The following is a 26,740-nucleotide window of genomic DNA, read 5'->3' on the forward strand; positions in this document are numbered from 1 at the left end:
TCTTAATACAAGACTAGGCCTCTGTTAGCACCTATCTTAACATAAGACTGCGCCTCGGTTAGCACCTATCTTAAAATCATAACTCGATCACTTTCCGATTTATCGCTTACTTATCAACATCTACGTGATCCTCTAATTGTATACCACCCCTTGAACTTAAGTCCGTTCTAAGTTCTCGCAAAACAAAACAATGTAAAGTAACAATAAGCCATTATGGTTCACAGTAATCACATCTGTACAAGATTAAATCCATCTAACATATCTTAGTGAGATTATCCAAACTATATATATGCATAATGAGTTATATGGCGATGTCACAGAGTAAGACAATAACCGGTTGGTATTTCATTTTCTTTCTAATGCAATGGTCACGATGTACATGTATATCTCCAAAAACAAATACTTGATAATCTTGACTAAACAATACATGAGTTCTGCTGTTCTTAGCTCCAAGAAGTTTCGGTTCTTATAATCAATTTCTAAAGCTAACATCTACTCTCTCCGTCCCATAATGTTTGTTCGGTCCGCAAAAGGAAGACGTAAAAATAATATAATTTTTGTAAGAAAATTCAATTTTTTTTTCAACAATGCACTAGATAATTAACGATGAGTTCTTTTAATTTATGAAAAAAATTAAATTAAATTTTTTCTCGGAAGAAGTGCATTATTTTTTAGTTTTCGTTTTGCGGACCAAACAAACATTTTGAGACGGATGTAGTATTAACTTCCAGAGCTAACAATCATTTAAATTTCTACGTAACATTTAACAAATTGTCCTACTACTAGAGTTCATAACACAAAATACAATACACTTATTAGAGTTCACTACTACAATAAAGTTCCTAATTAGTTCACCATTAGAGGCCAATCATTTCTCCTTCACAAATACATCTCAGTAATTAGTTCATAATATCCCCTGCTGCAATATGCTTCGCCACACGCCATTCATTCGGGTGAAAAAGAGAACATACATCGCGACAATTAAATCTCACGTTAACAAACTATATACAAATATACTTAGGGAGGTAGGTTTTAACTATCTCGGTCCGATAGTTCTACAGAAAACGACAGGTGAGTTGGTTGATCAAACATACGGTAATGGACAGATGGAGCTCCGTCGGGCCGGGTTGTGGCTGTTTTTCGGACTGCTATGGAGACTTATTTGGGTTGCTACGGGGCTGTTCGGAACTGGAGTTTATGGAGCAGATTTGCAGCTGGTTTGGAACTGGAATGGAGCTGATTTTGGAGCTGTTTTGAGAGCTGAAACTGGGCTGGTCTTGTGACTGGTTCAATGGTGTCTTGAAGCAGAATCGGGGAATCGTGTTCGGGCTGGTTCAGAGCCGGAATGGGACTTGGTTTGGGCTGCTTTTCAGCTGGTTCTGGAGCCATTTTCTGAGGTACTTATTGGGGTTGTTTCCTGAGCTAAAATAGAGATGGAACATGGTGGTTTGTGGTGATCCGGATGGTGGTGATTTCGGTAGTGAAGGTGGAGTTTAGGATGGAGAATAAAGGATGATGGCATCTCTCCCTCACGGCTGTTGGACAAAAATGGAAAAGAATAGGTTGCTATAAGTTGTCTCTCTCTCTCTCTCTCTCTCTCCCGAAAAATTGGAATGGGAGAAAGGGAGAGAAATGGGTTTTGCTGTGCGAGAATTTTTGGGTAGTTGGTTTACAAGGGTGGGGAGGGTACACAGAGAAGGGGAAAGATCGTCATCACAAAAGTTACAATGAATTATTTAAACCCCAGCCCACAAAAGTTATCGCAACCTGACCTTACAATGTAGCTCATGCATGCAACAAATACAAACATCAACAGCTGCCCAACAAATCACATTTTGCGAGAAAAATTGAACAGCCACACGACACTGCTAACTGCTATTATTGTCTGATCAAACTGGTTGTTTGCATGGAAGATTTTCACAGATGGTCCGGACAAAGGATTCCGATCCCCTTTGTGGACCCAAAGACACAAAATTAGGCGGACTTAACAAGCAAACTGAAGGCGAAGGCAAGCTTCTGCCCACTTAACTACATTCAAAACCATCATATGCATTGGTTTAACATTGCCAATTCAGAATTTACAAAAGAAACATCTCATGTACAAACTATAACCCACAGAAGAACCAGCTTGATGTATGACGCTTTGTGCCATATTCATACATGTGTTTCTCAAGCAAAACCCTGAAAACTGATTCTCATCCCATTCTAAATATGCACGACGACAATTCGCCTTGGTTCTTCACTCTGTACGGGAACTACAACTTTTGGCATAGGCATTTCATCTACTTCTGGAATGAAACACAAAAAATAAGATCGATCAGAAGTAGCGAGAACCGTAAAGCATACAATCGACCACATATAGACACGTGAATACGTAGGAAGTTAAACCAAAAATAGAAGAGAACACATCTTCATCAAGGAACGCATACCTTCTACATAGTACATACAAGGGTAGAAAAGTAAACTACAATAAAGAATAGAAGCTAAGAGCTTTATGATTAAAACATAAAAAGGAATATTCCAGTTCCTAAAATTGAGGGATTAGGGAAGATGAGCAAATTCTCAACGTTAGTTTCCAAAAGCAGATATTCAGCACTGCTGATTGAATCATATCAATTCCGGTTGACAATGCAAAAAGCATTATTTCCTTTAAGATGAAGGAGAAAACGGGAAACAATTTCGAAGTCCCAATACAGTGCAAAACAAGTGAAACACTAACCAGGACTCAGCTACCAATCATATATCCATTCCTTCAACATATTTAAGAACAAATGTAGTCAACATATTTAAGAAAAAAAGTAGCCAAACGAAACAAAACTTTATAAAACTAATTTAACTTATCAAGAGTTAATTTCAATTTTATCCCCTAAACTATTCAAGAAAAGTCCACCTCATCCACCTCAACTAACAGAAACCTAATCCAGTCCTTTTTTGAACAGACCATTAAAAATATTGAATGAAGCAGCTGATGATTCCACTCTCAATTTTTTTTTTAGCACCCACACCAAGGCTCTGTTTGTTTGGGCATAAAATGTTTTACCTATTTTCCGATGTTTGATTGTATAAAAAATGAGGAAAACATTTTCCATTAATTGGATCCCTTTAAATCTTCTGTAAGTTACCAAACAGCCACCATCTTCTCCATCCAAACCCTAATTTCATATCACCACACCCACCATTACATTTGCCATCCACCAGCCAATGGCCTCCCCTCGGTAATCTTCCACACTCCGTTCGAAGCACCACCAGGCCCTCGCTCCTTCCTCTCCCACCGCCCTCCCTCCCCTTCTTACACCACCGCCATCACCACTCCTCTTACTCCTCCCTCCCTTAACATGGCACCACCAAAATCTATGGGTCTGTTAAGTGCACAGAAGCTGAATACGTGCAAAATCTGTTTAGCACAATCTGATGGGGACCGGTAATCAAAAGATTTCTTGAAAAATTTGTGCTTCATTCCCACCCTTTGGATCCCTCTTGAATGGAGGACTTGGTGTGCAAGAGTTGGGGGAGGGCAGCAACAGTAGGGAAGGGTGTGGATATCTGGTAGCTATGGGGCCAAGGACAAACGAGTGGCCGAGGACGCAGAGGCTAGGTGTGGGTACTGAGACTAGGGTTTTGGATGGGGAAGAAGATAAGAAGTATATTGAGTGTGGGTACTAAGGAAATAACAGGGGTAAATATAATGCCCCTAACAAACGAGCACGCAGAAAGTTCCACATTTCCTTTCATGACAAGGTCAATATTCCCCCTTAAAACAGTTGAAAAAGCTGCTGCAGTGCACGTATGCCTTCTTTCCTTCAAACGGCCCATCCAAAAAGGGCCACCAAGATTATGTTTCTATAAATTAAGGGACAAAACACTTTTATTAAGGCCTAGTTTTGCTTAAAAAAAAGCCACTTGGCTTATTTTTTCCATCCTTATTCAATTTTGCACGCCTTTGTTAGGTTTGCGTCCATTTTTTGTCGATTATTGGTTTGTCTCGACGAGAGGAATCGGAAGAGTAAAATATTATGACCGAAACTTAATATATTTTTTGAATAAAGAAGAAAAAAAATCTGTCTTTTTGGCTTTTTTTTGTTGTTTTAAATCAAAAAATTGAGTTTGGACCATAATTTGTTACTTTTCCGATTTCTCTCATCGAGACGAACGAATAATCCCCAAGAATTTGAAGCAAAACTAACAATGAAAAAAAAAATCAAATAAAGACGAAAGATAAGACAAGTGGCTTAATAGGCCAAACCAAACCTAAGTGAAGGACAAAGAAACAATTTTCAATAGTTTAGGGGACAAAAGTGAAATTAACCTCAGAACAAACATAGAAAATTGTTTGGAGATACTGTGTGCAAGAATGGAAGTTTACAGATCACCCGTTTTCCACACAATAATTCGAAGGACATGAATATTCTTTTGTAGGTACTCACCAAGAAACGCTGGAAGATATTTTTACAGTTGGTGCTCACTTCATCTTGAGATTGGCCTTAAGTTTTCTCAACTCCTCCCCTTGTATCTTCACGGATCCAAAATAATCAGTTGAAAAAGCGAATTATATAAAGGCAGCAATACAATTTTGCATTGCATTTACTATAGACAGTACACCATACCTTGTAAAACTTGTTCCACCAAAGTTTCGATCTTGACTGTAGCAAGCACCATTCCATGGCCATCTCGTATTCCATATTGTTTGGCTGAGAATAATGTGAAGTTGATAAAGCTTCTTTCTGTACAAAAAGAAGACAAAGATGTCACTATAGATACATGACCAAATACGATGTTTTACCAAAAAAATAAGGCGTGCAAGTGTGCCACATGAAAGTGAGACTGGGACTTTTAAAAAACATAGGGGGCCAACAGATCATACCCACTCCCTTTGCATTTGATGTTTAATTATATCGATGGACAGATGGCCAACAAATGCTGACTTCTTTTGAACAGAACGAGGAGGTGGAACGCTTCCAACAAGAGGACTGGGAATAAAAAAAAATGGTAAGTAGGAACCCTCTCTGCATGTCAAGCAGGCGTAAAACCACACATCCAATGGCACTAGTAATCATTAGCAGGAAAAACACATCATTCAACCATAAAAGAGCAGACATAGCTACTGGATAACAAAGGCAAGGCTAAACTACCTATGTCACTTGGAATGTGGACTGTTCTGGTACATTAACCGGGAAGGGTTATTCTACATGCCATAAATATATGATCTCCCTCCGTCCCATATTGGTTGTCACGTACGGGGAATCCAACTTTTAAGTGGACAAGCAATTAATGCGGGTCTCCTTAGAAAGTTTGATTAGATTTCCAATGTTATCCCTAACTCTTCATCAAAAACTACTTCTAATCATTTATGAGGGTTAGTTTGTGGAAACGTACACTTTTTAGTTTGACTTTCAAAGAGGACAATCATTTTGGGACATCCCGAAATAGAAAGCAGGACAAGCAATATGGGGTGGAGGGAGTACATAGGAGTAGGCTTCTATATAGACAAACACCGTACTATACTTCAGACTGATACATCTACCAAAACAGAGTAACATCTTTCGAATTACCCCGTAAAACAAATATCTCAAGGCTTTATGACTGACTTTCTTAGTATTTTTTTTCCTTGTCAAAGCTGCGTTAAGAACAGAAAACCTTGGGGGTATATTCGCAAGCGTTGACTTAGGATTGGATTATGTTCTAGTGTTTAGCTAATAATTCAGAAAACCTTTGGGGGTCTATTAGGATAGCTAAATTTACTGTTTGAGAACACAGGGGTATCATGTTTCGGTACGTGTGTTCCAAACTTCCAATATGTACAATTGTACATTGCTACGGAGCATTTTCTACTAAAATATAGACGTGTCGTTAGTTTTAGATAAACTAAACAGCTGTTACTTAAATCATCAAATATTCTTAATACGTACAGCAACATAGTTGATCAATTCCTTTCATAGGTTGTCATGAGTGGTGGTTGGAACTAATCAATTTGAACTCCGCAACGAATAAAACAAAAACACTCATTTCTAGCCTATAGGAATTGCAATATGGTAAGAAACAAACGAAGAGAATGCTTTTTCAGCGGTAGAAAAAAGGTCGAGCAGGTCCACGTCATGTCTATCATACTACTATTTCACATCTAGATGTTCCCTTTTTCCAACACGGCTTCTAATACATCGTTATGGTTATCGCACCATATTCATTCACCTACCACTACTGGTACCAAACCAAACCAAACCGAGCCTTACGTCCCAATCACTTGGGGTCGGCTACATGAATCCGTTTCCTCCATTGGACTCTGTCAAGTGCCACTTGTTCACACAGATCCATTATACTCATATCTTTGCGCACTACAGCATCTAATGTCAATTTAGGTCTACCCCTCCCCGTAACATTGCTACCTAGAGCTATCCTATCCGCTTTATTAACTACTGCATCTTCTGGTCTACGGTAGATATACCCAAATCACCTTAGCCTATTTTTCCTCAACTTCTCCTCTATAGGTGCTACACCTACCATCTCACGAACTATTTCATTTCTAATCTTGTCTCGTCTAGTCTTACCACACATCCACCTCAACATTCTCATTTTTGCTACACTAAATTTGCTCACATGTTGTTTCTTAATAGGCCAACATTCTATCCCATAAAGCATCGCTGATCTTATGGCAGTTCTATAGAATTTTTCCTTCAATTTTGTAGGTACCCTCTTGTCACATAGTACACCAGTAGCGCTTCTCCACTTGAGCCACCCCACTTGGATCCTATGGGTCACATCATCAACAATCTCTCCATCTCTTCTAATAATTGAGCCTAAATACCTAAAATGATCACTCTTTGGTATCTCCTGGTCTTGGATCATCACTCTTCCTTCATGCGCACTACTGGTACCACTAAACTTGCACATCATATATTTAGTTTTACTCCTACTTATCCGAAAACCCTTTGACTCTAATGCTTCTCTCCAAATTTCTAGTTTCGTATTAACACTTCTAGCGATTTCATCTACGAGGACAATGTCATCTATAAACATCATACACCATGGAATATTCTCTTGAAATTGTCTAGTCAATTCATCCATAACTAAGGCAAAGAGGTATGGGCTCAGGGATGACTCTTGATGCAATCCTACGGTGATAGGAAATTCACTCGTTTCCCCTATTGGTGATCTAATGGTAGTGACGGCACCTTCATACATGTCTCTAATCACCTCGATATACCCTTTGGTCACTCATTTTCTCTCCAGAACCCACCATATGATGTCCCTAGGCACCCTATCATAAGCCATTTCTAAGTCTATGAAAACCATATGGAGATCCTTCTTCTTTGCTATGTATTTTTCTACCAATCTCCTTAATAGGTAAATAGCTTCCATGGTAGATCTTCCTAGCATGAACCCAAACTGTTTCTCTGACACCGTAGTCACCATCCTCAAGCGATGCTCAATAACTCTTTCCCACAACTTCATCATATGACTCATCAATTTAATACCTCTATAGTTGTTGCAACTTTGAATATCCCCTTTATTCTTATAGATAGGTACTAAAGTGCTCCTTCTCCATTCGTCGGGCATCTTCCTAGTCATAATAATCTTGTTGAACAACTTCGTCAACCAAGTCACCCCCAAGTCACCTAGACTTTTCCACACTTCAATAGGAATACCATCTGGTCCTAGGGCCTTACCCGGTTTCATCCTTTTCAAAGCTTTAACCACTTCGAACTTTTGTATTCTTCAATAAAACTCATATTCTATGTTCTTGCCAGGTACATACACTTCCTCCCCACCAAAGCCTCCTTCATGTTTCTCGTTTAACAACTTATCGAAATACGATTTCCATCTATCCTTGATCGCCTCGTCTTTCACCAACACCACCGAATCAATATCTTTTATACACTTAACTTGAGAAACGTCTCTAACTTTCCTTTCTCGTAGCTAAGCAAGTTTATAAATATTTTTTTCTCCATCTTTACTATCGAGTCTAGCGTAGAAATTCTCATAGGCTTTCAACTTAGCAATCCCTAACGGTTTTCTTAGCTTCCTTGCTAGCTTGCTTATAGCCCTGAAAATTTTCCTCATTCCGATCATTTTGCCACTTTTTAAAGCACTCCTTTGCTTTTACCATGGCTTGAACTTCGTCATTTCACCACCATATCTCCTTAGAAATTGGACATTTTCCCTTCGACTCGCCAAGAACTTCTTTTGATATTCTTCTAATACCGTCAGCTACGTAGTCCACATATTGTCACTATCGCCTTCCACTCCCCACCGTATTTCTTGAGACATTCTTTCCTTGAATACCTCTAGTTTCTCCCCTCTTAGGCCCCACCATTTAATCCGTGGGCATCTAGTTTCCTTTCTCCTTCTATTATCCCCATTGAGACAAATATCTAACACCAAAAGTCTATGTTGTGCTACTAGACACTCTCCGGGAATAACCTTACAATCCTTACATGTCAAGCGGTCTGCCCCTCGAGCAAGAAAATAGTCGATTTGGCTTCTATTGGCTTCACTCTTAAAGGTAATTAAATGCTCATCTCGCTTCCTATAGAGAGTATTCCCAACTATAAGGTCAAAAGCTACCGCGAAATCTAAAATCCTCCTACCACCTTCGTTAAGGTCACCAAATCCAAAGCCACCATGTACCTTCTCATACCCTTGCTTATGCACTCCCACATGACCATTGAAATCGCCTCCTATAAATAGCTTCTCCCCAAAAGGTATCCCTTGAACCACGTCATCCATTTGCTCCCAGAATTGCTCTTTAATAAGATCATCCAAGCCTACTTGGGGCGCGTAAGCACTAATAATATTAACTATACTCTCTCCGATCACAAGCTTAACTAAAATAATCCGATGTTCTTTTCTCGTTACCGTAACTACCGAATCTTTTAGGTGTTTATCTACTACGATACCTACCCCATTTCTATGTCTATCCTTACCCGTATAGTAAAGCTTATAACCTGTGTCCTCTATCTCCCTAGCTTTCTCCCTTACCCACCTAGTCTCCTGAAGGCAAGCTATACTAATCCTCCTCCTAAGCACGGTGTCAACTAGCTCCCTAGTCTTACCCGTTAATGTCCCTATATTCCAAGTTGCTAAATGAATCCTATAGTCCTGAGCTAGCTTCTTTACCCGCGTTCATCCAGGCATGCGCGAGAGCCCTTGCTCACTTATCATCACACCCGGGCGCCGGTGTGGCGCCCCTTGCTCATTTTTCGAAGCACCCGAAGGCAGGCACAACGCGTCGCTTAAAGGGAACGCCCTAGCATGTCTCGTAATCATATTTGGATTCATGTCATAAAGATCTGACGGATTTTTTTTTTACGTGCTGGCTGTCAGCTACGTAACGCACAACCCTACCACTACTGGTGAAAACTCTTATTACTGCAACAATCTTTTTCCCCTAAATTTTGTGTGAAATGAAATTCAAGCTGAAAGTACAGTCATGCTGCTTCCCCAATCAGTCGCTCTTTGGTTTTCGGATCTGTATTTCTTCAAATGAAGCAGAAATGTGTTTCTGGGTCCCAGGCCAAGTATTTTTTGGAGGGGGCGCAAGAGAAAAGGTGATCTTCCTTCCGGGAAGCTCTTCAATGCTAAAGCCCACTAGTGCGACTATGAACCCCAGATCCCCCCTTCACTACCCCAAAATCCATCATAGACAATGACCTAGATCCCCTTTTAATTGGACCTTTCCAGACGATTCCTTAACATATACAGTTTTTTTTTTTAAATTGAATTAACAAACTCAGTTTACTTTCAGCCGCTATTCGGAGGCCAAATATTATGGCATTAGTAGCTCAATGGCATTCTAAGGAATGATATTGGGAGCACATGTAACATTGAGAGGACAAAGAAATTATTTGTATAAAGAAACTCAGTTTGTCCACTCCTAGGAAACCTCACTTGATCAGCAATATCTTCAAAACTTCATCATTTCACAAAACAATCAGCCGACCCACCGAATTCACCTACACTCAGCCCTGTCCCTAAGAGCGACTGGCTGTCAAAAAACACCAATCTGATTGATCTCTGAACTTGCAGACCCACCGAATTCACCTACACTCAGCCCTGTCCCTAAGAGTGACTGGCTGTCAAAAAACACCAATCTGATTGATCTCTGAACTTCACTTCTCCATACAAAATTGTCACTTCCGCCTTGCATGAAAAGAGGAATCGATTAATTGTCCTGCTTGGATGAACCACCATCACACCTGCTTAAACTCCACCCCCATCCACAGTTTGCCCGATTCTGCACCACCCTATTCTCCAGCAGCCAAGTCCAGCCTATACTACCTTCCAACTTCATTTTATGCATTTCTTCGATAAGCGAATATTGCATTAAAAGGCATCAAGAGTATGCCACCGATGAACAAGACAACATAAAAACAAAAAATGTAGAACAAACCCACCTCAGCTCGCAAGGGGCAAACCAATCACCTATGTGAAGAGTCTACAAAACCAAAAATGATCCAAGCTAGAAGAAACTACACCACTAGTATCACAGCTACACAAAATAGATTGGCATATCGAATGATGAAACAAGACCAATGGAAATACACACACACACACGCAGGAGGCGGTTCCGGAGACATCTTTTGACACAAAATGTAAAAAACCTTGTGTGGGACCCATTTTGGAGTCCCACGCAAATGGGTCCCACGCAAATAATCGGGGCCGTTCAATTTGTATTAAACATGTTTTTAAGAGTAAAAACCAGCTCATTAGGATATTGCTGAGGGCTTGATGTCTTCCCAAACACTCCAACACAGAGGCACCTACAAGTATGATATCATCCCATCTACAAGACCCAATGTAAATCCTCTCTTTTCGACCCTCAAAGAGCATTAACGTAGTCAAGCACAATAACAAGCTTATCCAACTCCAATCCTGCATAGTTCTCCTTTGACCGATTTCCCTAAAGAAATTCTCTCCCCCTCCCACCTAAAACATCTTCGCCTCACTTCCATATGCAGCAAGGAAAGCAAAAGGGAAAGCTACATCAAACGTCCCTTCCCCACATTAACGTAGTCAAGCACGATAACAAGCTTATCCAACTCCAATCCTGCATAGTTCTCCTTTGACCGATTTCCCTAAAGAAATTCTCTCCCCCTCCCTCCTAAAACATCTTCACCTCAGTTCCCTATGCAGCAAGGAAAGCAAAAGGGAAAGCTACATCAAACGTCCCTTCCACATCAATGTTGCCACCAACATATCATATCACCATCTTCCTCTTAGAATGCAAAAATAAATGTTTTTGAGGATTAAAGATACAACTCTTGCTTTGAGGATATATAGAGCACACCTTAAACCTAATAAGACAAAGAAGATTAAACCATCCCACTACATATGATGAAAGACGACTATCCCACAAACACCCACCCACACCCACCCCTCTCTTCAAACTCAGGATGCGAGCGCGCAGAGAGTTTGCCAAGCAAGAACTATAATAAGGAGTAGCGTGGTCTTAGGGACGACTGCACCGAAGTCTGAACAAACAATAGATCAATAGTGCTTGTCGCAAGATGCCACGAACGAAACCGAATATTGGACATCTAAATAGCACTTTTATTAACACAATAAGGAGGCATAGAAGAAGGAAGACGGACAATAAAAGCCATCGAAGCCAAACTATTCCGAATGTGGCTTGAGGCATGGCATGACATTTTGCTTCAGAGGAGAACAAACAAAATAGATTGCTTATTTCGTTCCTAGGAAACAAGTGAGTTGCCTGGAAAAACACCTAATTCAGATGCGGAATTTTGATGGGATAAATCGTCTATCAGCATAAGCTCGAAGAGTAAAACTCGAAATAGAAGAGAAGAGTTAGCACTGAAAAATAACGCCCCAAACATACAACAAAATACGCAACAAAGCAGACCAATGAGTAAAGGGTGCAGAGACAAATTAACAACATAAACCTCATTTAAAATATGGGCCAAGTCACTAGCTAACAATATTCCACACGATCATCAAGAGGCAAACCATCAAAGCAAACCATCAAAGCAGTGTGCCAACTATTTTGTTATTAATGAAATGAGCGCGATGAAGGATTTCGTTTACATATTTAGAGTGTGAAAAGATGGGGCCTTAGAGGAAGAGCCAGCCTCAATAGTTAGAAGATTTTGAAGGAGGCGCATATCTTTCATTACAAATTCATGAAAGAGTTGAAGATTCACGTCACTAATGGCAGAGCACAATACGAACCGATAATGATCATTACAGTAGGCAGAATATGCTAGTATGGTCTAGGTTCAATACGCTCGGCTGTAGGCTGGGCTTAGCCCCATAATTCTGTCTGAGCAAGCTAGCCCAGATGCTGGAATTTGAGGTTCAGTACAAGGGTTCGACGAGAGCAGCGCTCGGATGTGGAATATCCAACTGTCAAGCTATCCCAAGAATGACACTTGACCCTCGAGGGTTCGGACTGTTAGGTTTGGCAAAAGCCCTACCATTCCAGCTCATCTTCATGATCCTCACCACCTTGCCCTTATCATCAGTTGTTACGTCACTTGTGGCGGTTAAGGCATGAGTCAGGCACGTGTGCACATGGGTGACAGCTCATACACCTATCCAATAACGGCCTTATCCCGTACGTCAAGAGCGACATCAGCCAAAGCAGTTAACGAGCGTGAGTTGCGCGCACATGTAATTGGAGAGCAAGTCAGATGACTCTATATAAATGAAAGGATACAACCCTAATGAGGTAGGGTCTCTTCTCTACTCAACTCTAGTCCTTTCCTCCTTCCTCTACACTTTCTGACTTGCTCGCTTGCAGGTCATCCCAGTAGCAGACCGGCGTGGCCTTTTAGTCATGCATTCCATGTGCAAGTCAAGCAAAGCTAGGCGTGAACAGTAACCGAACCAAAGACTCTGAGAGGTGGCTAGATTTAGATCGACAACCCCACAATTGGCGAACCCGACGTGAACCCACATATCCACGGTGGTTCCAATCACTTTTCCCTAACAACCTCTCTTCTCCATTAAGATCAACCTCAGGGTTCGATGAAAATGGGTGGCGAACAGTCTGACATCGGCATTTCTGGCTTCAAGGACACCACCCTCACTCCTCCGGTCAGTGGTCACATCTTAATGTCCATTCCACCTGTTGAGGGCATTTCTCCCTCCCCTGACGTGATGACGATGTACATCTAGTTGCTGAAAAAGCGACTGGTTGAGACGGACACAGATATTGCCCTCAAGTTGGAGATGGGAAGGCTGAAGGATGCGTTCCACCGCACAACCTCCTTGGTTTCGAGATCCAATAGCGAAGGAAGGTAGCGCGAGAGGCTTCCACCTCCTCCACCGCACAACCTCCAAGAAGAACAGCCCCACAGGGGCTCTGTAAAGGACCGGCTTGCTTTGCCTGTCGAGGTTGGCTGAGCGAGAGGTGTATTTAGAGGTAGTTTTTAAATAGCGAACACCCTCCCCTTAGCATCGCTTGACTAGCGGACGAGCGCGGAGCCACAGAAGGGCTGGCACTGGATCAATTGCAAGTTCTTACTCTATCGAACATTACGAGCATTCTGAAGGATTGAAAAGTTATGAAACTATACAGCTACAAGATGATGGAACTCATGGAGCAGTGAAGTATCCTGAAAAGAACACGACCGAGTATCTTACCGAGCGCCGAGCGTCGTGGCAAGGCCCCTAAAAGAAGCTATGAGGGTGTGAAGGAAGCTCGGCGTGACTCAAAGGGCAGAGGAGTCGACGTCAACATTCCCACACGATGATCGCTTGGGTAAACGTCATGTTTGCCGAACTGGGGAAAACCAAAGGAACCTCCACAACCAAAGGAGACAGGGAAGCACGAGCGACCCTCCTTTTCTAAAGAGAAAGAAATAAAGTATCACGAATCGGCAAAGAAGTCTCGCATAGAGTGACATGGCCGACCACCAAGGCCGATTCACGAATACCGACTCAAACAGCTTCAGCTTGGTGTCTCCCCCTTTTCTCTCGAAATAGAAGCAGAGATTCCACTTCCCAGTTTCCACCTCCCGAAGTTCACTAAGTTAGACCTAAAGGTAAGTGAGGCCTACACTCACCTCATCCACATTCGGAACACTCTCTTTATACCCGAAGTGAAGACATCATGTGCAAGGCTTTTCCATCGAGCCTTGGGGAACCTAGGATTGTTATGGTTCAATAAACTCAATGCTAGGTCTATTGAAAGCTTCGCCGGGCTGGAGCCAGACTTCATGACCCAGTTCATTACCAGCAACAAGCAAACCAAGGAACCCGAGCCCTATCCCAAATGAGGAAACGACCCAAAGAGGCGTCTTTGGTACGCCGACTGCTACTGGCAATTGTTCAACGAATTGTGGGCGTCGACTAACATACTAGGCTGCTCGGTCATTCAAGAACGGACTAGAGTTCGAGAGTAAAATCCTGGATGAGCTCGCAATCAGACCCCCAGATGATGTGGATGACTTGATGTTGGTTGTAGAGAAATTCTATAAGCTTGAAGAGATGTAAGCAGAGCGCTCAACATCCCCACACCAACCATTACACAGGCCATCCCTATCATCCAGCTAGTTGTTCAAAAGTTCTTGGCCCTAGTGCAAAACAAAAAGCAAGTAAACCACATCAAGTCTAGGAATAGAAGGGTGCCAAAGGAGCATGACTTTGTGGCCGAAACGATAGTCTTTACAAAACCTATCCATGTTCTTTGGACAATCCAAAGGAAGTTGTTCTTCCGCTAGCCGAAGGGCAAGCTGGGAATGGACAATGGAGGTTAGAACCAAGATCCAAAGAAGAAGTGCTCCTACCATGATGAGTTGGGACACTACACGACGACCTGTCAGCCATACAAAGCTTTCCTGGAACAGGTGGCGGCACGAGGTCACCTAGACCAATGGATCAACCGAGCGACGACACCCTACCGCCAACCGAACATTCTTGGTTCAAACCCTCAGGAGGAAGCTCTCCCGATGGTAAACGTGATACATCGTCCGGTGAACCACAAAATTGAAGAGAAGCTTTGCAGTGAACTTGACCGAGCAACGGCTGTTAGGCAGATCCTCTTAGTCGGAAACACGCAGAAGCGAACAAGGATCAACGAGTATCCCAGATGGATGATCGCCTTCACCGAGCGCGACCTCCAAAGGTATCAAGTGCCACATAATGACGCGCTAGTGGCGCGCTGGTGGTGACTGTTAAAATCGGGACGCAGGACGTAAAAAGGGCCCTTGTTGACCAGGGGAGCTCGGCTGAGGTGATGTATTACTCGCTCTTCAAGCAGCTCAAGATTCCCGAAACTAACTTCTGGCCAATCGAAGTCTTGCTCGTTGGCTTCAACCGGGCTCCAGTCTGGCCACTATGTTGGGTTACTCTACCTGTCAAAGTGGGTTTGGTCACGTTAAAAATTGAGTTCGTTATTGTAAACGTGTCGAGCCCTACAATGCAAATTTGGGAAGAGCTTGGCATCATGGGATGAAAGCAATCCCTTCAACTTACCACCAAGTGGTCCGACTCATAAGCGCTAGTGGTCGGCAGGAGGATTTATACGGTGACCAGGACACCCGAAAGAAGTGTTATGTGTCAGCAATCAGGAACTTGAGCAAGCCGAAACAAGTACATTGGACAGAGGTACCCAACGCGCTAGTTTTGGAGGACGATGGGCCCCTGCCGAAGAGAAGGTTATGGTGGAAGACCTTGTTACCGTACCAATGAACAATGACTGCAGTTGGTTTTTCTTGATTGGCTCCACAATTGAGGACACCGAGCGTGAAAAACTGATTTAATTTTTGAAGGCAAATGTGAAGGTCTTCGCGTGGATTTTGTACGAGCTGGCGGGCGTCGACCCGTCCTTCATTTGCCACAATATGAATGTCGACGAGAAGCGAAAGCCAATCATTCAATGCACACGACGATTGGCCCCGACTCATTTCGAAGCATTAATAGAAGTAGACCGGCTCCTCGAGGCCAGAGCTAAAGAAGTACAATACCCCAATTGCCTCGCCAATACAGTGGTGGTAAAGAAAAAGAACGACAAGTGGAGTGTCTGTGTAGACTACACCAATTTGAACGATGCGTGCCCTAAGGACTATTTTCCCCTACCCCGAATCGACCAACTTGTGGATGCAACAATTAGGCACGCCCATTTGAGTTTCATGGATGCCTACAGGGGCTAGATTGCCTTGGATAAGGACATGGAGAAGACGACAATTACCATGCCGAGAGGGATCTATTGTGATAAAATGATGCCCTTCAATTTGAAGAGAATGCCAGAGCAACATATCAGCGAATGGTGAACTCGTGTTTGGCCAACAACTCGGCAATACGATGGAAGCATACATTGACGATATGGTCGTCAAAAGCAAACAAGAGTTTGACCATCTAGACCACTTGGCCGACGTATTTGCCATGGTGAAGAAGCATTAGCTGAAGCTGAATGCCAAGAAGTGTGCATTTGGTGTAAGCTCGGGCAAATTTCTTGGTCATATGGTGACACGCCTAGGCATTGAGGCCGATCCCAACCAAATCTGCACAGTGGAGAAGCTAAAGGCTCCAAGTATAGTGAGAGAAGTTCAAAAGCTTACAGGAATGGCCGCGACACTTAACCAGTTCATTAGTTGCTCTTTGGATAAGTGCCACGCCTTCTTTCAAGCCTTGAAGAGTAGCAAAAGAAGATTTAAATGGACGGCAATGTGCTACTAGGCACCGGAAGAATTGGAGAAGTATTTGGGCTCGGCTTCTCTCCTTGTCACGCCAAAGAGACATGAGGATTTGCACCTCTATTTGTCCGTCTCTCCTCAAGCCGTCAACTCAGCACTTGTTTGTCCAAAAGGAGGGTGCCGAAGACCGTTTGTACTTCACCAGTAAGACATTGCTACCAGCTCAGACCAAGTGCCTGCCCTTGGAGAAGTTAGCATTAGCCCTAGTATCAGTGGCTCGAAAGCTCACTCCTTATTTCCAGGCTCACACGATCATTGTATTAACCGAGTACCCGCTGCAAGCTTTACTTCGGAAAGCCAACCTCTTCAACTGAGTGTCTCAATGGGCCATTGAGCTGGCAAACTTTGACATCCAGTATGAGCCGCGAATAGCAATCAAGGCACAACTTATGGCTGACTTCATTGCCGAACTGAACCTGGGGCGCCCCACCCAAGTCTTGATCCCGTCGAACAATACAAGTCGAGCGAAGCTTGGCAGATGTTCCATGGGGATATTTGGAAAATGCACGTCGATGGAGCTTCTAACAGCCATTGGCCCGACGCTGGTTTAGAGATGAATTCTTAAGCAAGGTATCAGAGATGAGTGTTCACGAGCAACAAGTCAAGAATCCCTATTGATTCCTTCTATTTGTGCCATAAGTGCACTTTGTTTCGTCGTAACCCATGTGATCTCGTTCATTTGCTTACCTCCAAAGTGCGAGTCACATGCATGAGAGTGTTGGAGCTTTCTCCCACCTCTGTAAATCTCCTTCAAAACTAGTATATGAGCCCGAGTTATCTTTTTACTCACTGCCAATCGGTTTTGAGTCAAATGCTTGACGACAAGTACGGCCACCCAATATTTGAGTGCATATCACATTACACTCTAGACCACCAACTCATCCGAAAACTCAGATGTTCAACAGAGGGATAACTTCGACATTTATACTCACCACCTTTCACATGTGGCCAAACGATTCACCATAAGCAAGCCAAACATATGAAAGCATTAATGATTACCAAAAATAGCATCTATTTTTTGCTCTGATACCATGTTAAACTACTAACAAATAACTTGTCTCAAAGTTTATGCTATCACAAAGGGGTACCTTTATCATGTCTACTCTCAACATGTGGGTTGCTTCCCTTTGTACCACTCAATTTTCCCTTGCTTCTCGAGAAAACAAATAGTACTGCAACAATCAAATAGATGGACTTGTGTACATACCTCCTATTTGATAGCATTAAGCATCGGTCATCCAATTCCGTGATGATCCTTTCGGCTGCACCTCTTGTTTTCAAAATAATAAAAGCTTGACCTAGGAAATTAAAATGGACGAGGCCATTGTCGCCAAGTTCGAAAGAAATGGTCATTTTAGTCGCCGATTCAATGGATAAACACATAATCTTGAAAATATTAACATCGGTTTCTATGTTGAAGCAAACAAACACCCCAGCCACTGAAGACTCGTCTTCGTATTGTCATAAAAGACTGACTTTTTGAACAGAAAACACACTCGATTTCTAACGACAATATCTAAAGAGCAAGATATTTGATTTGTTCTGTACCAGAGTGTGGACTAGAAATTGCAGTGTGTTGTACCATTTTCGCCGTGCAATTTTCCTTAAAAGCATGCCAAATGATATCCTGAAAGATAACAAAGCTAAGGTGTTGAGATTAAAGATAAAACTTTGAAAGGACGTTAAAGACTCCCAACTTTTGCCCTACAAAATAAAGGTAAATAAATTTACTTGTTTTCCTTTTTCTATCGGGAAATAAAATTCGTAAAATAAAAAAATAAAATAAAACTCAATAATTCAATTACCAAAGTAATAACACGAGCAAATTACCAAGGCCACCCCTAGGATTTTGAAAATTATAACTTGCCCCTTCACGTATGGGAAATTAAAAAATACCCTGTCTTGTAACAAATTACTCCTTCGTTGTGATGTAGCCGCTAGGAAGTTCGAGGGAATCTGTTTGTCATCATCAAATCCTAATTACGATGGACTCTTTTTAGCATGTGGAATGCTTTTTGCACACCTCTGCCATCAGCCTTCTACAAGCTGGTTCTTTGCAATTAGGATTTGATGATGTCCGACAAATTCCCTTGAACTTCCTAGCAGCTACATCTTGACAATGGAGTAATTTATTATAAGACCAATTTCCCTAACGTGAAAGGGCAATCTGTAATTTTTAGAAGCCTCGGGTGGTTTTGGTAATTTACCCTAATAACAAACTAAGCAAAATGCATTCAAAAATGGAAATATAATCATTTCAGCTTTGGCCTCTGAAGAACGTGAAAATTTCACAAACCTGCTATATCTTGGCTGCAGCGGATTTGATTCTAATTAGTAAGGATGAGGGCTATGGGGGAGGAAAGACAAATATCTATGCTTCCATTAGCATGAGGCTAAAATTACCTACAGAAATATGAGAGAACTAAACAAGCGAGATCTATCCTTAGCGATAGGAAGGTCAATGTCATGTCTCCTAGAAACAACATATTGTGGTTGGAGAGGGAGGTCATGAGGGTCATTGGGTTGCGATGATTGGGTTTATCTTTGTGTGATTGGGGCCGAGGGCGTTATGCTCATAGGATAATAGGGTAGTGCTTGAGGAGTTAGGTGCATCTTTGTTGCCCCAATTGTTAAGTTGGGTGGATAATTACTTGAGGTGGGTATTCTCAAGCGTTTATGGTGAGACAACAAGAAACGGAGAGATGAGAGGTGTGAAGGGAGTTAGGTGCTATTGCTTTAGGGGGGAAGTCCCATTGTGCACCGGAAGGAATTTAATGACGTTTGTTTCCTACGAGAAAAGGCGAGGAATCAACAGTTGACGAGCGCAATGGGAAGTTTATCCTTCTCAACTTGAAGCTAAGGGTCTTCCATTGTAGGGATGTTCTCTTACATGCCCAAACGGCCAATCCATGTTAAGAATTGATTACTACTTGAGTTCCCCATGGCGGGTAGAGAACTTTTCCAATGTTGCTCAAATCTGATTACCAATGTCAATGTTGCGTCATTCTACGGTTATGCTTCTTTAGTATTCATTCTGCAACTATGCTTCTTTAGAGGTCATTCTGCAATTTCGCTTCATAGTTGTGCTTATTCCATGACGTTGCTACCTCTGAGAGCGGTTTAAATGAGTCATTCATGGCATTGAATCCCAAAAAGGCCGAGTGCCAGTTATTAAGGACCTTAGGCCTATTAGCCTTATGTGTGGTATGTACAAGTTGTTGGCAAAAGTCCCAAGAAAGCCCACTACACCTGCGTTGAAGTATGTTAGATTCTAGATGCGGTAATGCACAATTAGCATGAGGTCTGCGGATGCACATTGACGAGGTAGGGGTTGTTTGCAATTTAGATATCAAGAAGACTTCCAACCATGTAAGTTTAAACATCCACAGAGGATAGGTTTTAGAGCAATTGGACATAGTGGGTTCACTTTTGCATATCCATCATTAGACTATCGATTCCTATGAAGCACAAATACTCTATTTTGGCCTCTGTATCACGTATCGTATCCGTATCGGATACCGATACCCTCAGATACTCTCCGAATACGTATCCGATACGTTTTTAAAAGTATCCTGTTTTTAGAATTATTTTTTGGTATCCCGATACGTTTCGGATACGCGCGGATACATGTTGGATACGCTCGGATACGTTTTGGATACGTGCAAGGGTAAATATGTTATCACTTAAAATATATGGGTTAAAATTGCAATTAGAACTATATTTTTCTTTTTCCCCAACCAATCGACACAAGAAACACACGGACGATATCCCTATTTCGTCTCTCATCTCTCTCGACAACCTTGTAAGTCTCTCTCTCATCTCTCTCCCTCTTATCTTTCGTCTCTATCTCTCGTTCTGTGTATGTATATATATAACACTATATAGATATAGTATATATATATATATATATATATATATATATAACTAAATGTAAATATATCTCTCTTGGCATGTGAAATGGTGAACTTGTGCAATGGAAAACTTTAATCATTAATGGAATTTTAGGAATTAAAAATTATATATATAATATATTTTTACTTTTATATTCAACGTTTCCCCCAACATATCGTATCCTTCTTTTTGAAAAAATCATGTATCCGCGTATCCGTATCCCATATTTGTGCTTCTTAGATCGATTCTAGTCAATAGAACCCATGTAGCTACACTCAATCTTCCAGGGTGCTTCCTATGAGAAAATCCAAGAAAGAGACTAGCTCCATAATAAAAAACTGCCATGAATTACACACACGCAAGTAGTGGCTCGGCTTGAGGAAGAAGCCGAAGCATATGCACTACCGAAGAATGGACCTGGTAGAATCAATCGATTGCATAAGATATGCCAAAACCATTTACTGGTCTTTCCGAACAGCATAAAGGAAAAAAAAAGAAGAAGAAGAAGTCAAGTGAAACCCTCTCCCACCTTTTCTATCTATCCTTAGAGGGACCATATATCGTCGTCGTCGTTTATTTCCATGACGGAAGCAATGAGACAGCTAACACGTTGATGCTGGACTTGCGGTTGCACATTGGAGAGAAGTGCATGGTCATTTTGTAGAGGATTCTCAAGGTGGGTATGGCGACAAGAGCTTAGTTGAAGTTTTGAACATGTAGCAAATGGCACTATTACCTTCTACGATGTCAACCCTGACCATTTGAGCTATCTCAGAATATCCATTGTACTTTGAGAGTTGTTTCGACAAACAATCAAAAAATGGCAAAGTATGAGTTGATCCTAATTGGAGAGATATGGGGTCTTCAACAGCTTTCATTCGATGCATGGTTTGTCATCTCACTCTCACCTTGAGCCCGTCCTTTACTGACAAGGCCATTTGGGACGAGGCGGTATGGAAGCACCAAATGAGGTTAACAGGTTGGAAGAGGCAATGCACAACATCGAAGGGATGGATGGAAGAGGTTGACAGGTACCAGCCATAACTTTCTATATTTGCTTCACATAGAAACAAAAAAAAAGGAATAAAATATCCAACAAATAGTGTTCACATAAACTCTCCATTATGAAGTATCCAAGGAGAGTAACCGAGTAAACTATCCAACAAATAATGTGAACACTAAGAGCTTGTTCGTTTTGGTATTTGGATTTTGGGTAATGAGTGGAGAGAGATAGAGAGAGAAATGAGAGTAATGATTGAGAGAAAATTTATTGGGGACAGTGTGCTGAGAGAGAATCCAAAATCCCAAAACGAACAAGCTCTAAGTGTTTTGTGATATTATGAGATAATCTTTCTTGATGTCATCACTAAGGAGAAATTGTAACATAAACTCTCTTGATGCCAGAGTCTCTCCACTATAGAGTATCTAGGGAGAGTAATGGAATAAGGATCCAACAAATTATGTGAACACTACGCATTTGAGAATATTATGTGATAATCTTTCTTGATGTAATCACGAAGTCTCCATTACCCTCTCATTTGATGATGAATGCAACCACAACTCAAATAACAAAAACAACACATAAGATGACCACAATAACGAAGATGATGAAATCACCACTAGACCATAGTATTACATTCAACAATCCACAAAAAGTGCACAACACAACAGGAAAAAGGAGTGATTACATAATAAAAACATCTCGCCTTAAATAACATGGACATTACCTCCACTTGTTTTGAAGTACATGCTGGATCCAAATTTGAGAGCTGGACAAGTGTTCCTTGCTCCTGTGCAGTTATCATTCTTTGCTCCCAAGGCTGAAAAACCACAAAGGAGAGGAAAGACATGCTAGATCTACAGCCAAATGGTTGTATCCATAACCCTCCCTCTTAAATGTAGATCCCGAAAAGTAAGAGAGAGGGAGATACAACCACAATGGCTGCAGATTTAGCAATTCCTCCAAAAGAAAGTGTGACGATCAAAGAACATATGCACACAAATTATTTTGCATAAAATCACAACCAAATGCTCAGGACTATTAAATAAACCACAAATGGGAATAATCCTTTCACATTCATGAGATAAATAGTCGCAAGTTTATAGATAGAACATCTTTAATCTTAGAGCTTAAGGAGAATAAATATGATCCTATTACAACCCACAACAGCATCATTAGGGCTCAAGAATTGGCTAATGAGACGAGGAAAAAGTGAATGGTGTTGTGTAATAGTTGAGGGATAAGGAACCATAAATGTACCTCACACCCTCCTTTAGAAACTCTTACAATATGTGCAAGTGGTGTACTTTCCAGTGTTGTCAAAATCTTATGACTCTCAATACATATCATCTTATTGATACGCATCTCTAAAACTATCCTATGTTTAGAAGCCCCAATGATACACTTACGATACAGTTCGTATTTTTCAATTTCGTATGTTTCGAGGTAAAAGCAACAAGTATCTTTACACTATTTTATGCTTAGGTTAATACTTTTGTGATTCTCATACGAATGATACTAGAGTCCAGACACCATAAAAAAAAATTTATTAGAATGTATTGTAAGGTTGAATCTTCAAAGTTTTTCCTTCACTATAAGCTACGGATTTCGCATTTGACATCAAGTACAATAGTTTTTTTCAACAAATATTTTCCAGTTAACGTATCTTGTGATAAGCTTTACGAATCCTGATAAAATACAGGAAATGAGGACAATGATACATGATAGGTATCCTGTCTTATCAACCTTGGTACTTTCAATGGATTCAAATGTTCAACTTGTGTTAATGAACTCATATGCGATTTATGGGTAAGAAACCCAAATCTGAAGAGATAAAATTTACCAAACTCTAATTTTAAGACACACCTTCATGGGAATATAGATATTTTCAACTTCTAAAAGCTGTAGCCTGTTGTTACTACTTAAACGATTGTACCCTCAAATTGTTCAAATATTTAAAGCTTCAAAATCCATAACACAATTTTTGCATTTCTAGTACTCTCATGGTTCAAGACAGCGATCGAAACACTAAGCATACAAAAATATCAATGCAACAATGGCACAAAAAGAACATCACGCAAGAGGAAGGTCCACTCACAAGTTGCCTAAACCAATTTCCTCTCACCTGCAATCATGTCAAAAAGAAAACATGTAAAAACCTTATCTACAAAGATCTATACGTAGCAACAATGAAAGCATCTTCTTACCGAAAAACAGGAAGGGATAAATACATACAAAGAAAAACAAAGTATGTCTAGGATGTCAACGAACATAAACTCTCACGCAATAACCTCTATTATAAACATGAGTTTGCCAATTACATCACAAGGATATAAGTAATCAAAAATGTGATTAATACATTTGCTTCACCTGCTTTATGATATATGGTAGATGGTAGATTCTCTAAGAGAGAATGTGACAGTTCCGGAAGCGTATTGAGGAAAGATCGACTTTTTACTCCTGACACCTTAGGAGACTTTGATTGAATGTTTCCTTGCCTAAAGTGGTTAGGTCACTTCATGGATAGAGAAGATAAATCGATAAAAGCAACGATGAGATGAGAAACTATGTTCTAAATCGTTGCTGGTTTGGAGTTAAGGTGAGTGATGTTACAAAGAGGAGGTCGAACCATGGGGAAAGCCCATGACGGACAGGTAAGGTCGATGCCTTGGTTCCACAAGCTAGAGGACTCATATATGACCTATGCCATGACACTACCAAGGGACATCAAGAGATCTCCTTCCACAGTCGGGTCATCTTGTAGCGTTTGCACGCTCCTAGTGCAACGTCAGGCGCTTAGTTGCACGACGCAGGAACGGGGACGAGAGCGGGAGCGGGGGAGCAGATCATCATGGAAGTGTGGGAGCGCCGTCGGGAGCGTCTACTGTCTAGTAATTTTATTATTAAAATAATATATATTTTTGTGGTTTTTATATAATTAAATGTCAAAAAAAAATATTCTATCACTTAAATTGCAAAACATTTAAAAAAATCCAGTTGTAGCCCAAAAAACAACTGGATATCCCCCAATGTATATAATATATTTTTGTGGTTTTTGGTGTCCTTCGGTGGGGGAAAAAGAAAAATATAGTCCTGATTGCAATTTTAACCCATATATTTTAAGTAATAACATATAAATCCCGCATATCCAAAATGTATCCGAACGTATCCAACATGTATCCACGCATATCCGAAACATATCGGGATACCAAAAAATAATTCTAAAAGAAGGATAATTTAAAAAAACTCATTGGATACGTATCCGGAGCGTATCCAAAAGTATCGATATCCGATACGGAGGCCAAAATAGAGTATCCGTGCTTCATAGTGCTACACAAAATGTCCATGCTCATATCTAGTAAAACTAATGGACAATGGACATCAAAAAACATCAACTTAGGCTCCGTTTGCTTCAATGGAAAATGTTTTACAAAGTAAAATTTTTTTCATGAAAAATAATTTTGCCAAAAAGATGGTTCTCGCTTTTGTTTTCTGGCGTTTGATGGATAGTTGGAAAAATAGTTTTCCCCATGAATTTGTAGAACAATGAAATCTAAAAAATGAAGAAGTTAAAAAATCTTATTATGGTCGTGATTGAAAAAGATAATGCACTTCATAGATAAGAACAAAACAGGAAGATTTCTCTATTCAAATCCGGTGAAACATACTGTGTAAATTACATACATATACATGTATGCTATGCAGTACCAACCGACACGGACACGCAACACGACACTGACACTCCAACACGCCAATGTTAATAAATTGGAGAACACGACACATTAGGGGACATGTTTTAAATGATATATATGTGTACAATTATACGGATAAAAAGGCTCTAATTCGATATATGCAACACCTTATATAGGTTAAATCTTATATATCACATTATTCATAAAGTATTCCAACAAAAAGCATTTCATCATATATGTGTCTTTGTCATCAATAAACAATCATACAGTACATAAAGAAGAAAGACCATTTCGTTTAACACCCCGACATGTCTTGCAAATGTCCTAACTCCCAAGAGTGTCCTAAGCAGTTTTTGGAGTGTCCAAACCAAAACGTTGATAAAAAGGACACTTCGGATTTGAGTGTTCGACACATGTCCGGAGAATGTCGGCGTCCAAGAAGTGTCCAACTGGTACGTGAGCTCCGATGAAGTGTCCATGCTACATAGTATGTATGTAAATGTGGAAATGTGAGAGAAAGAGAGAGTGAGTGAGTAAGGGTCATGTATAACAGTTCGCTTCAGGTTTGAGAGGGGGGAAATTGACACATTTATGGCTAAGGTGAGGAGATGCTGAGGTGGGTTGAACGGGCATATCGATCGGCATGCAACAGGTAAAATTACTAACAGAAGTTCTATCATACAGTTATTTTCTGCAACCGAGGAATGCTTTTTTCATGTTTTGAACAACCAAAAAACAGAACAAACAAAGCCTTACTATACAATCTAAGAACCAAAGTTCCTTGGTTTACAAGGCTTGCACATTTCCCATGCTGCGAAGTAGAATCGCTTGACAAGCCGTAAGAAGAGGCTTGGAAAGGATTCCATGGCTAATTTGGTGTATTTTGAGTACAAGGGCCAATTTATTTAGTCGTCTCCTGAGTCTTCCTCGATTGCATGAAAATCAGTGTACTAAAAGAAGGATTTAATCGCAGATTAATCGGCGATTAATCAAAAATTTGGCCTAACCGATTAGATTAATGCCTAGGCAGTTGAATTAGTCGTCAGGAGGTTAATCGGAGTTAGTCGGCGATTAACTGACGATTAGTCGGTCGGCGTCTAGTGGCGATTAGTCGACTATTCAACTATTAATAGGGGTAAAATCTATAATTTTGGAAAATCAAGGGGTGTAACTGTTATGTACTCATACTAGTTTAAAGGCTTCGAATCACAGTTTTTAGGACTTGTTCAACACCCAATTATCAATTGATCGATCTCGGAGTCACCTGTCATATCTCTGTGAAACCCTAAAACACAAGATCTCCGAGCCGTTTATTGCCTCTCTCTCTCAAATTCGAGATCTCCTCTCACTCCACGTCTCCACCGACCTCGAACATTAGTTTTTTTTTTTTGAAAAGCCCATACGGCCATACCCATATTGACACGTTAGTGATTTTGGAAACAAAGTGTAATATTTTTTTATTAAATCTTAACACGAAGTGTAGTATTGTTTGGTGTATATAAATA

The 26,740-nt window shown here is 40.8% G+C and overlaps 1 protein-coding gene and 1 long non-coding RNA gene across 9 annotated transcripts in view; both read right to left on the bottom strand.

The window, feature by feature from the left end:
* The window catches only part of LOC131318180 (protein ANTI-SILENCING 1), a 72,134-nt gene that overhangs the window by 37,893 nt on the left and 7,501 nt on the right, over positions 1-26,740 (bottom strand). For 2 of the 8 annotated variants that reach the window (XM_058348006.1, XM_058348012.1), the window contains 8 exons: positions 23,642-23,668; positions 22,271-22,363; positions 18,201-18,279; positions 17,860-17,950; positions 4,862-4,967; positions 4,605-4,721; positions 4,425-4,510; positions 1,985-2,288 (listed from right to left, as the gene is read on the bottom strand). In XM_058348006.1, coding sequence (XP_058203989.1) covers positions 4,460-4,510; positions 4,605-4,721; positions 4,862-4,967; positions 17,860-17,950; positions 18,201-18,279; positions 22,271-22,363; positions 23,642-23,668 — 564 coding nt within the window. In that variant the 3' untranslated portion in view covers positions 1,985-2,288; positions 4,425-4,459. Of the gene's footprint in view, positions 1-1,984; positions 2,289-4,424; positions 4,511-4,604; positions 4,722-4,861; positions 4,968-17,859; positions 17,951-18,200; positions 18,280-22,270; positions 22,364-23,641; positions 23,669-26,740 lie in introns of those variants that run through there. The other 6 variants (XM_058348008.1, XM_058348007.1, XM_058348009.1 and 3 more) reach the window with 6 other exon arrangements.
* Positions 4,969-10,624, bottom strand: LOC131318183 (uncharacterized). Its single transcript, XR_009197538.1, has 2 exons — positions 10,036-10,624; positions 4,969-9,947 (listed from the first exon to the last, which is right to left on the bottom strand). It is a non-coding gene; the product is annotated as an uncharacterized LOC131318183 (long non-coding RNA).

The sequence above is a fragment of the Rhododendron vialii genome, chromosome 2a (genome assembly GCF_030253575.1).
Source record: "Rhododendron vialii isolate Sample 1 chromosome 2a, ASM3025357v1".
Classification (NCBI taxonomy): Eukaryota; Viridiplantae; Streptophyta; class Magnoliopsida; order Ericales; family Ericaceae; genus Rhododendron; species Rhododendron vialii.